Genomic DNA, 13010 nt, shown 5'->3' with positions numbered 1-13010 from the left:
AAGAGTCACACTCACCAAACAAAAAGCGGTTGATGCCAAGTCTGTATCTATTACCAGATCACGAAAACCCAATTTTAAGAAATGCTATGAAGGCACAACCCCTGACACTTACCACATGTGTCTTAATACATACAAGGTGGCAAAATTTTAAGAAAAGTGATCATTTTAATTGCTGGTAATATCTCTTTGTGCTTCCTCTTTAGAGAAAAGCTGTATTTATTATTTCAAAACCTTATGTGAACAAAAATATTTAAGTCATGAATATTTAAATGATGGCACTAGGCCAATCTTAGATTATAAAGGTCCGAGGTTAATCTGGCAAATCTTGGTAACCCCTAATTCCCTAGTGGGCTTCTTTAAAACAAATATTTTAAAGCCCATCGACAGACCAGTGTGAAGCCAAACAGATTTACAGTCCACCTCTTCATGAACATTCAGCAAGATGCTAAATCAAAGATGTTTGTTTCTGATCACCATGTACAAGTTCCCTCTCGGGAGTCTATTAGGTTGTTCTGAATTTGTAATTTCCTTGAAGCTCTGTCACTTTTAATAGGTATGTGTCTTGCCAGAAGATGCTTACTTCATTCTGACAGTGACAGAAAGCTCACTAAAGATGTAGTGTCACCAGTTTCTTTCTGAAAGTCTGAAGAAAGGAAAAACTGCATTTAAAAGGCTGCATATTATACATAATGTAGTTCATTAAATAATAAATTCAAGAATTGTCATTTTTGCTTTGATAGTTTTGAAAGCCACTCCTGATAAAGGGGCTGTACACATTTGCTCTGCCCTTTCGTCTTCATTTACCTGTCAGGATGAATGGAAGAGAGCACAAAGACGAGGAGAATGACATCCAGGATCCCATCTGGAAAAGGGTAGGGTAGGCTATCGTCACAAACGTCATGAACAAAGGCACAGCACTGGGCTGCTCTGTATGACGCGTGCGACTGTCATGATAAAGGAATGAAGAGAAAAAAACAGTTGTTAGCAGACTTCTAGTACTTTTCTCAAATTAAAAAGGTCAATTTAACTTCTCTCAAGTGCCTTTCTTCTATAAATTTGATTTTTGGATTAGGTATTCTGTTAGGTTATTTCAAGCTGTCATTAAAAATTAAGTCTAGCACTTGGACTTGATAACAAATATTCTTTTGCAATCCCTCCTTAGCTTGAAAAGTGGAGTAGGGCAGTCTTTCTGAGTCAGTAGGCAGTATTGCTGGAAGCCCACCCTGTGTTACTTCAGAGGTAAGTAACTGAGATGGTCCTCAGTTCTCTCTCTCACTGCTTATTCCATGCCTCCTCTGGCATTAATATATAAATATCCTATAGTATATAATCAACATTAGATAATGGTGATGGCTGTATAACTCTAAATATACTAAAAATCACAGGACTGTGTATTTTAAAATGGTGAAATTTATGGTACGTGAACTATACCTCAGTAAAGATGCTATTTTAAAAAACCACATTAGAGTACATACACACACAATTTGCCTATAAAAACAACACTAGAAGGATATATACCAAAATACTAACAGTGATTCACTCTAGGACTCTAAAAAAGCATATTATAGGTAAATTTTATCTTCCCCTTTAGGCTTTTCAGTATTTTAGAAAATGTCTACAATGAAAAACTATTAACTCTTACTACCAGAAATTATGTTCCATGTGTTTACTATACATTTTTGTTAGAATTTCCATTCCTTTTCCATTTCCTAAAATTACCTCTTTTTGCTATGATAATGCTTACTAGCATTTGGGAATTGGTCAAATAAGGCCCAGTTCCCACCACTGTTCTCCTTACAGTTAAGACATTTTAGATTTGTAATATATGCCTTTTCAGACCTTTTTTTTTTCAAAATTTTTAATTTAATGAATACCTACTATGTGCCAAACTGTGTGTAAAGCTCTAGGGACATAAATATAAATACCACCTTGTAGGAACCACTCCCTTGAACTCTATATTAAATCCCAAACAATTTCTATTGTTTTAGGGTAACATCTTAGGCATCGGTTGATGATATGATTTGCAAAATTGTAAAAGCTCAGTTAAAAATGGTCACAGATTACATTTGATGCAGTTACATTAAAAAAAATCACTTCAACAGCAAAAAATTAGATTTTTTAATATAGCTCTCTTTAAAGAAAATATAAGGCATACCTTTACCAGCTCCACAGCTCCAGAAGCAAAATCACAACAATAAAGAAAGAACTCTGGAGTATTCCTATGAAAATGAAAGAAATATTTAAATCTAGAGCCCAGATATGCTGAAGCTACAGAAGAAAGGAAAGTGTAGGTTTGAACTTGTTAGTATTTCTTTAACAGAATTTTGGATGACACTTGGCTTGTTGTTTCTTCTTTTTAGACACTGTTCTCTGCAGTGGTGTGTGGATGCCTTCACGTTGTTTCTGAACCAACATTATCTCAAACAGTTATCAATTACAGGGTAACTTTCAAATTCCTGCCCTGATTTTAAGGCCCTCCATTATGTGGGCCTACTTGCTCTATATCCCATCATACTCTCCCATGGGAAACCTCCAAAGCCATCCATCAGTGTTGCTCAATCTTCCTCCTACCCCTCACAGGCACTCTTTCTTGTCTGCCTCCAGCCAGCATGGCCTGTACCTTCCTCTTAGCTTAGCCAAGTTCTATCCTCTCCAAGGACCCTCAACCCCCAGTTGCATTTACGTGCTTTTAAATATGATATTAATATGTTTATATTAACAGCATGTAAATACAACTTCTAAAAATAATAAAACACTAATATATTCTTATCGTTTCAAGTGATTGTCAAACTTTTTTCCTCTCCTGTTGCGGAGCACAGGCTCCGGACGTGCAGGCTCAGTGGCCATGGCTCACGGCCCCAGCCGCCCTGCGGCACGTGGGATCTTCCTGGACCGGGGCACGAACCTGTGTCCCCTGCATCGGCAGGTGGACTCTCAACCACTACGCCACCAGGGAAGCCCAATTCTCAACCTTTTATTGAGCCTTACAGATGGACCAAGCGTTAGAATACTAAGTAGTAAATGAAACTGTCTAATAAAAACTGTCTAGTAAGAGCATGGGATTTGGGAGCCAATTAAACCTGTGTTTAAATCCTGGATTTGCCAGTTATTAACACTGAATTTGACTTAGCTTCTCCGAGACTCAGTTGCTTTACCTACAATATGTAAATAAAGTAAGCAAATTCAGGGTTTTTTTTGTGGGGGGGGGATGTTTACCCATATGAAAATCCTGACTAATTTTAATTGGCCTCCACTGAACTTAGAAAAGTTCTATTTGGTCTTTAACTGAAATTCAGTAACAATGGCTGAGCCATGGTTACTAATGGGCAGGCACATACAGCTGTCCCTTGAACAATACAGGTTTGAACTTCACAGGTCCACTTACACATGGATATTTTTCAATAGTAAATACTAAGTGCTATATGGTCCGTGGTTGATGGAATCTGCGGATACAGAAGGAACCACAAATACGAAGGGTTGACTATAAATTATTCGTGGACTAACCCCCCACATTGTTCAAGGGTCAACTGTACTTTGAATTTTGTGGGTCAGTACCCTTCCTAATCATACCTTGTATGTTATTAGCAAAGGATCCTTGCATCATCTTGCTTAGTAGTGTGCCTGAATCACAGAAAGAGATCAGTATGTTCTAAACGTAATTATAGGTATGGTCCTGGCTCTTGTGGATTTTATAGACTAGTTGGGGACATATACAATTTCTATAGAAGTGTGCATAAGGCAGGCACCCTCAGGTGAAAGTCTTAAGAATTTTGAAGGAGGGGGATGGCATTACTAAGTGGGGAGAAGGGGAAAGGGTTTAGAAGTGGGAGTCACATACTAGGGATGAGAAGCAGAGTTGATCCTGAGAGCCCAGTGTGTGACAGGATATATGGGCTTTGAAGAACATAATTAGAACTTCTAATTTGATTCAGGAGGCATTTCAAACAAGGAGGACTTCTAAATAAATACAGAATATAAGCACAAATATGCATTTAGCAAAATCTCACCCAGGCTTGCATTACTCTCTTGAATGCTACTCATTGATGAATACTACATTCATGTATAATATTCATATATAGTAGAGTATTCATATATAGTGCCATTCTGTGGCACTAGGGGTTTGTATTCAAATTAAGATCTGTCCAAATAAATTAATGTATCAATGAATAGGATATGGTTATGAAAAGTTAACCCGTACTGAATCAAAGTTAAAACTTGTGCTGCTTATCTTTTCTCATCCATCCCATATAAAAATTGTGCTTTATTGCAGCATGTATACCCTTATTGTTTCCTATGAAATCCATATATTTGTGACTTGTAATTGTTGGTTGGTCACACATGTTTGAAATGTCTCAAAAAACACTCAGATACATATAGTACTATGTGGTATGATGGCTAAGGGCAAGGGCTCTGAAACAAGACTGCCAAGGGTTGAATCCTGGCTCTACCACTTAGTTGGGTGACCATGGAAGAGTCATCTAATCTCTCTGTAATTGGTTTCCTCATCTTTATTTTTTTAAATTAATTCTTTATATTGGAGTATAGATATTAACAATGTTGTGTTAGTTTCAGGTGTACAGCAAGGTGATTCAGTTACACATATACATATATCTATTCTTTTTCAAATTCTTTTCCCATTTAGGTTACTACAGAATATTGAGCAGAGTTCCTTGCGCTATACAGTAGGTCCTTGTTAGTTATCTATTTTAAATATAGTAGTAGTGTGAATATGTCAATCCCAAACTCCTAATAGAGATAAATATGGCATCTAAGTTGGTTGTAAGGATTGAATGGACTCATATATGTAGAGTTTCTAGAAAGGTGCCTGACTCAGAGTAAGCACCTAATAAATGTTAGTCATTCTTATTATTGTTGCTATCATCATCACCATCATCATTATCATCATTGTTATCATCATTAAAGGAAGATCTGCCTCTGCCTTCCAGGAACTTTTAAGAAATTAACATGGTTCTATAAATACTTCCATATAGCTCAAAATGCTTCTCTGGACACTGGCACATCTAGCTATTATGAAAGGTATGCAGTCTATCTTTGGGCAGTAGTTACTAAACACTCACAAGATACAGAACAGTCTAGTAAGCTAAAGGAAGGCATGTGCCATTTGCCATGTGTCCTACCAGACGGCAGCTTGACCTCTGAAACTGAATTCCCATTGCATCAGCAACCCAAGTTGGTCTTGTGACCACCCAATGACTTTACAGAGCTTTTCAGTAAAATCGGCTGACTGCCTTGGCCCTTCTCCCAGCAAACAGGTGTAAATATCACCACTACCACCACACCACCAAGCAGTCTCTTGGCAAGGGGTTTAAGAATTAAATGATCCTTGGAGAATGATATGACCTCTCAATTCCAGAGGTCTAATTATGGTAAAATATTCTAAAAATGTAAAACATTAATCTTATACTCTCCAAAAGTAATAAAACACAATTTCTGTGGTGGGAAAAAAATGTCTAATCCTCCCTTTGGAAGACTAATCACTGGTTGCCTTTTAAAGATGAATTAATTATCTCAGGTTATTGAGCTACAGTGATTTCTAAAATATGAATATGAGGCAAAAAAAAAAGAGACATATCCACAAAGAAAGATTATTAGTTGGAGGGAGAGGTAGAAGAGGGAAAAATACAACTAACAAGTGGGGAGCCAGAGATATTAATCAGTCAGTATGTACCAAGCTCTATCTATATTGTATTGTTAGGCTACCTGAAAAATCAGATTAGAGTAAAATATGCTCTTTACCTCAAGGAATATATGAATAGTAGTTGAAGAAATAAGACATAAAGAAATGATATGCTAAATAATAACTTGAGATGAGTCATAAAGTAATACATAATCAACTGCCAGCGTAGTAGATTTATGTGTATTACAAGTTCAGAGATCACGGGGGTGAAGGAATCTGGCTATGTGGTATAAAGTACAGGAAATTTTGGCCCAGAAACTGGAAAAGGGAAAACAAAGAAAATAAGTCCCGAAAGAGAAAGACCATTCAGAACTGCAAGTTGGCCAGCACCACTTCTGGCTGGACACTTTAACTGGTAATTTGATATTAGGGAATTACTTAATTTTTATTATGTTAGGTTTATAATAGTAATGAAGTATGTCCTACTTTTTTGGAGATCCATCATAAGTACTTAAAGTGTCATGATGTTGGCCTTATGTTAGTAACTGTTGAAACAAGGTGGTGGGTGTATGAGAATACACTGTATTACTCAGTTTTTCTGAATGCTTTTACATTTTCACAATGGAAAGTTAAAAAAAAAAAAGACTTTCTTAAATTTAAAAATAGGCATAGTGAAAAGACTGAAAGGAATTATAACAAAAATTCTGTCAGCAGCTATGCTATGGTGGTGGGAATAATGGGTGATTCCCCCCAACCCATTTTCCTCTAATGGGAACGTTCTACAATGTGCTTATGTTGATTTTATAATGGAAAACTAATGGGAAAGCTATCATGTAAACTTAAAAAAAAAATAGGGACTTGACAGACCAGCCATAGGTAAAAGGTGTTAAAGTTTTGTAAGCTGTATCTTCTTCATCACCTACTAAAACGCATAGGTGAGGTGGTGAACAGGAAGGGCAGATCAGGAGAATATCTTTGCTCCTATCCCCTACTTCTGCCTTTTTGAATCTTAGGGTTAGATGCTATCACTCCAAACAATTTCAAGTCTAGATACAGTCATGTGACATAGGAAGGTTTTATACTGGGTGCGGCTCCAGAAGTGATGACAAAATAAAATGAGTTTAAAGCTTACACTTTATTTTGTGTAAGCTTTAAACTCAATTCTCTATGTGTAAAATGACACCTAAATAACCTGGAGGGGTAAATAAATCTCTAGAGTTCAGCAATTCCCAGCTTAGCGGAAGGATCAAACCTCTTACTCTCTTCTTATTCCCTCATCCACATAAACACAAGCTTAAAAAATTACTTCAACTCATGGTGGACAACCTATGCCTGTGAAACATTATTTTCAGAGTAATTCTCAGTTTACATGAAATTAGACACTCAGACCAAGACACTTCTTTTGAAATTTCCTTTAGTCATTGTTTATACGGGAACAAGAACACTACTGGCATATACATGACAACTTTTTCCCAGAATTTCCCAACCTTCCATATGTATGTAGCATTTTGTAGGAGAAAACTCTAAAACTCACTGCAAAGTGTTCAGAATTGGAAAAACACTATTCCCAGCACCACAGCCAACCTAAAATCAAAGAATAAACAAATATCATGAAAATAAAGTTAAATTTTCCTCATCAATATCAGATTTTTTTAATTAAAAAAAAAACTAAAAGGAATTTACTGGATCTCTGGGTATAGGAGAGTTTTCTAAACTCAAAAGCAATGAAGTAAATCACAAGAATAATATGCACTGAGAAATTTGACTATGGAAACATTTAAAATTTTTACATACCAAAACCCCAAAATAAACCAAATTAAAAGGTGACAAATATACAGTGAAAAAAACATTTGCATTAAATATGATAAAGGGCAGAGCTCATTTTTTAAAAAGCATCTGATAAATAAAGGAAATAAACAAAACACAAAAGAAGTACAAATGACTTCTAAACGTTTGAAGAACTATATGACCTATTTAACAATCAAAGGAATGCAAATTAAAATAAGGTATAATTTTTGTCTAACAAAGCAGAAAGCACTAAAATAAGAATATTCCAATCAGTAAGGGTGTGATGAAACAGACCTGCACTGCTGTGAATTGGTATTAGTACAACTTCTTAGAAAGCAATTTGGCAATATATTTCAACAGTATTAAAATTTTTTAATAAATTATGAACTAGTAAATTGAACCCAAATAATAAAAGAAAATGCAGAAAAGTATATACCCAAAGATGTTTGCTGTTGAAAACCTGAAAACAATTTAAATGCCCAGTCAAGTGAAAACAGGTAAGTAGAATCATAGTATTCCACATAGTAAAGTATTTTGCAGCCATGAAAATGTTTACAGAGAATTTTTAAAGATAGGGAAAACTGTTTACGTTATAATGTTCAATACAAACAAAGCAAAACCCCAAAATGCAGGTAGAGTATAGCTCAACTATACAAAACAGTATAAACAAAAGGAGAAAAAAGTCAGTTAAATGTTAACAGTGGTTAAATTAAATCCCTTGTTTATGGGACTGTAGATTATTTTATTCTTTCTCTTTAGCAAATTCTCTGTAAGCAGTATATATTATCTTTACAATAGGAAGGAAAAGGTTTATTTTTTAAAATAGAAAATCAAGGTCTACACCAGATTATAGCAAATTACATACTTCACTTATTTCTATTTCACCTAAAAGTGGAAAGAGATAGAAATTAAGGCCAAAACTTTATTGGTATTTAAAACTTCCTTCAAGTTAGAAATTAAAGTAGACAAATTTTAAAAAATTTAAATCACAAACTTAAAACCTGACTAATTAAAGATGAGTCCCTTAAATAATTTTTATGCACAAAAGTATATGAACACTTATTTAATAGTTAGATTTGATCATTTCCCCCCTAAAAAATCTGGATCGTTATTAAAGTAATATGGAATGTACATTGAAAAATTTTTGCCCCTGCAGTACCATACCTCTAGGATTCTGAAAGTGGCGTTGCTACCAGGAAACAATTCAGTCTTCAGAGGTCCTTTTCTGTGTTCTTTGGAGTCTGGGTTGGAAAAATCAGATCCTGCTTTGTTTTGACCATCTGATGAGCCAGGACTTTCTCTATCATGATTTTTTTCTTCAGGCATAGTAGGGCAGTGCATTCTTGAGAAACAATTTGCAGCATGAACTTTTACATGATTCCATGATAATTCTTTTACCTTCTTTTCAGTTTTTTGACCAACTGGAAGAATTTCAGGAAATTCCCTCAACAGCCAATTACGATCTTTGAAAAACTTATTCTTATGTATCTTATAAAATGTGTCCCAATATTTACTAGCTTCACTCTCATACTTCACTAAAATAAAGAGAAGAAAAAAGATTTATTTTACTATGAATTATATTTATCATTAGTTACTATTTTAATAACTAAATATATTTAATAATTAAATACTGTTAAATATATTACATATACTATTCATTTATAACATTTACTATTGAATAACTTTAATATTATAATAATTTTTACTTATCTGATTTTTTTTAACCTTTTTTTTTTTTTTGCGGTACGCAGGCCCCTCACTGCTGTGGCCTCTCCCGTTGCAGAGCACAGGCTCCGGACGCGCAGGCTCAGCGGCCATGGCTCACGGGCCCAGCCGCTCCGCGGCATGTGGGATCCTCCCGGACCGGGGCACGAACCTGTGTCCCCTGCATCGGCAGGCGGACTCTCAACCACTAAGCCACCAGGGAAGCCCTTTTTTAACCTTTTAAAGGTTAAAACTACAGAGTATTAATCCTCACAAAATGTGTCAACGTGTGGGTTATTTGGGCTTACCCTGGTAAGTCTGCTTCTGTCTCAATTAGTTTAGCCAATACATTTTTGTGAGGAATATAATCATTGCACACTGCTTTCTACAGTCTAATCTTGAAATCTTAATGATCACATTTTTACCAATAACCTGTAAGGCTCTTTATTATCTTAGAGAAATGATACCTCATTTTTTATGTCTCTGTAAATGCAGCTTCAACACGACAAATGTCTGTGCAAACTGGTAATCAAACAGGAAATTGTGGAATAATAAATGACATAATCGTAGAGCTAGAACGGTCCATTGCAATAATCTACTCCAACCCCCTTGTTTCACGTTTGAAGAAAGGACATGCAGAGAAATGAACCCACTTGTCTGGGTCCTGGAGCACGGTCACAGCAGAAGCAGGACCGTATGTTCTGACTCCTGGGGTCTAGGGGCCATCCCGTAACTCCATTCTTCACCCACCTCCAGAGGCACCTCTTCTTATTGACATCTCCTAATATGAAGCCTTAAAGAGAATTTCTGATACAATTTAAAAAGAGATATGCATTTTGTGATGTCATCCCTTCGATTACCCTGGGTCCCAGCATCAGGGTTAGGTCAACAGTCTCAGACCTTCAGGCAATTCTTAGCTTTCTGCCTCTTTCTATCTGCAGCTTAAATTAGTATAATCATTAATTCACTCACTTTCTCACTCACTCACTCAAGAAACATTTCTTGGATACTATTACATACCAGACCTAATCCCTGGATTAGGAACTACTTTCACCCAGTGTGACATTTCTAAAGTGCCTTCAAAAAATTAAAAAAACCTTCCATTGATATAGAATAATTTTCAAGACTTAATGTTAGGTGAGAAAGCAAAATGTAGAACAATAAGTATATGATGCAACTATTTATTAGAAACAAAAGAAGAAAAAAAATACATGTGTGTACATACACAGGAAAACAGTCATGTATGTATGTATACATATTTACTGCTATACGGGCAGAATACTTCTGGAAGGATAATCACATAATTAGTAGTACTGGTTGCCTCTAAAGAGTGGAACTGAGTGGCTGGGGACCAGGGTTTGAGGAAGAATTCTCATTTGAATTTTGATCCATATGAAATTATAATCTATTCCAAAAATAAACTAAAACTAAAAACAACAGACTCATTTCTTTGAGAATTTTAAAGAAGCCCTTACCCTCAGAACAAGCAGTTGCCTATAGTCAGGTTTGTCTCTGTTACAGAACCCTGTCCTGAAGCCCTTATATTTTTCTTTTCTTTCCACTTTTATCTTTATGGCCTTGTACCATGGATCTCCACCCATCTGGCCACAAGACTTTTTTCCTATCAGGGCTGAATTGTATCTGGCAGCAGGACTGCTAGAAAGACAGAAACTCCCATCTGTATTTAAGGTCTGAGAAATGAAAGTAGATCTCTGTAACAAAAGAATTATGTGACGTTGAAGTCCAAAACATGCTCTCATCTGCACTAATGGGAGGAAGCCTATTTATCACTAATCTAAAAATGCTGTATATCTTTTAAATAGTTCTATCTCTACTTTTAGAAATTGGAGTGTACCTGATATACTGTGTAAGAAAACAAAACAACATTCCGAAAATCAGACTCAGGAGGAATTAGGAAACCGTCAAATTTCCCCAGGGTCTTCTCGCACCTTCTCTTCCTTTTACCTTAAGAACTCTCTTTGTAACTCACTCTATGCTGGTAAAAGATTTTTCTGCTTAATAAAAGGTGACCCACCTAAGAAGACCTATATTTATTCAAATCTCTAGCATTTGAGTTTCCAATACCAAGTTACTTGTGAAGTGAGTTTGAACCTAACTATAAGTAACTAGAATGTAATATAAGTGATTAATTTGTGGAAATATCCCCCTTGGAATTAATTGGCAGGGGAAGAGATAGACAGCAGTGGAGTAACTTGAAAGAAAAGATGTTCATAGCAGTGCTATTTATAATAAGAAAAAGTGGAAATAACTCAAACAGCCAGCAACATAGGAATAACCAAGCAAACCATGCATGTCAAAACAGAGTAAACTTACGTAGCAATTAAAATTTAAAGGATAATAATATTAAGAGAAAATATTCACACAGAATGGTCTATACACTGACTGCAACTCTAAAATTTATTTTATATTCATTTATAACCATCAGGTGGAAATCTGGAGTGCTGGTAACAATTTAACGATTATTAGGTAGTTCTTTCTTTTGCAAAGTTTTATCTACATCTTACATGAAGATAAAGAATCTTGGTTGAATTCTTCATTCTACTTGCCCATAGAGTTTCCTCATTTGATGAGGGGTTGAATTAGAGCAGTGGCCCCCAACCTTTTTGGCACCAGGGACCAGTATCGTGGAAGACAATTTTTCCACGGAGGTGGGGGGTGGGGGGGGTGATGGTTCAGGAGGTAATGTGAGCGATGGGGAGCGATGCGGAGCGGCAGATGAAGCTTCGCTCACTCACCTGCTGCTCACCTCCTGCTGTGCGGCCTGGTTCCTAACAGGCCACAGGCCGGACCCCTGAATTAGAGTATCTCTATGTTTAAGCTCTAAAAAGTCTATGTACTTTCCTATTAAATCCCATGAATTTATGGAGAACATTAAACATTCAGTTCTACAAACTGCAAAATCTTGGATCAGATTGCTGTCACAAATATGAGCCTGTACTACTGTTTAATTTCTACAGTTTACAGAGAAAATGAATCTGCAGTGAGGTGACTAGAATCTGGTGCAGGTACCAAATATATCAAGCACCTAAATTCAACCCTAGCTTATCCAATCTTTAAAAAGGATCTGATTACTATTAACAAATGATAGTCAAGGTCTGCTAATATATATGCTTTCAAGCCTTTTTCAAGTATTTCCCACTCAGGAATTAGGAGGAAAAAAACAAACATCACATAAATCATTGTACCAATAATAGCAGCACAATAGTACATACTAAGTGTTTATTTTGTGCCAGGCACTATGTCAAATGTTACTTGGATTTTTTTCCCATTTAATCCTAATAATGCCTCTCAGATAGACATGTTATTCCGATTTATAGACAAAGAGGTTCAAGGTCAGAGGGGATAAAAAAATTTGCCCAAGGTCACCCAGCAGAGCCAGGACCTGAACCAATTCTATCAGACTTTATGCTCTTAATCATTATACTATACTGCCTTCCTAACACAAAATCAAGATTAACCCCCTCCAAAATATCTTGAAAATAATCTGTTTTTCTGATTTTGTACTTTCCTCTCATTATGAAGCATCAAGCTGAAATTAAAACCTCAGTATGACTTATAATCAGTATAACCAAATAGTAAAAATAATGCTGATTGGAGTGAACCTACATAAAGACAGATCAGAAAAACAGACTTAATTAAACCCCATTTGAATTATATAAAAAATAAACTATGCAAGGTTGTACGATGAAATTATGATGAGCAACAGGAACATAAAATGCTCTATGAGAATAGATGGGTTTGTGGGACAGCAACAAAACAGAAACAAAACAGGATAGTCTGGGATAAAGGCTGGGATAAAGTCTGGGATAAAGGCTGGGATAAAGGCTCATTAGAGCTGGAACTTTTTTTTTTTTTTTTT

At 35.9% G+C, this 13010-nt stretch overlaps 1 protein-coding gene across 1 annotated transcript in view; it reads right to left on the bottom strand.

Moving 5' to 3' along the window:
* The window catches only part of METTL8 (methyltransferase 8, tRNA N3-cytidine), a 42579-nt gene that overhangs the window by 5757 nt on the left and 23812 nt on the right, over positions 1-13010 (bottom strand). Inside the window, exons 3-6 of the mRNA XM_007446343.1 lie at positions 8591-8961; positions 7173-7222; positions 2156-2219; positions 805-944 (exon numbers count right to left, since the gene is read on the bottom strand). Coding sequence (XP_007446405.1) covers positions 805-944; positions 2156-2219; positions 7173-7222; positions 8591-8961 — 625 coding nt within the window. The remainder of the gene's footprint in view (positions 1-804; positions 945-2155; positions 2220-7172; positions 7223-8590; positions 8962-13010) is intronic.

This window comes from Lipotes vexillifer, unplaced genomic scaffold (assembly GCF_000442215.2).
Source record: "Lipotes vexillifer unplaced genomic scaffold, Lipotes_vexillifer_v1.1 scaffold2000, whole genome shotgun sequence".
Classification (NCBI taxonomy): domain Eukaryota; kingdom Metazoa; phylum Chordata; class Mammalia; order Artiodactyla; family Lipotidae; genus Lipotes; species Lipotes vexillifer.
Note: the sequence above shows the minus strand (reverse complement) of the source record. Positions and strands in the feature narration are given on the sequence as shown.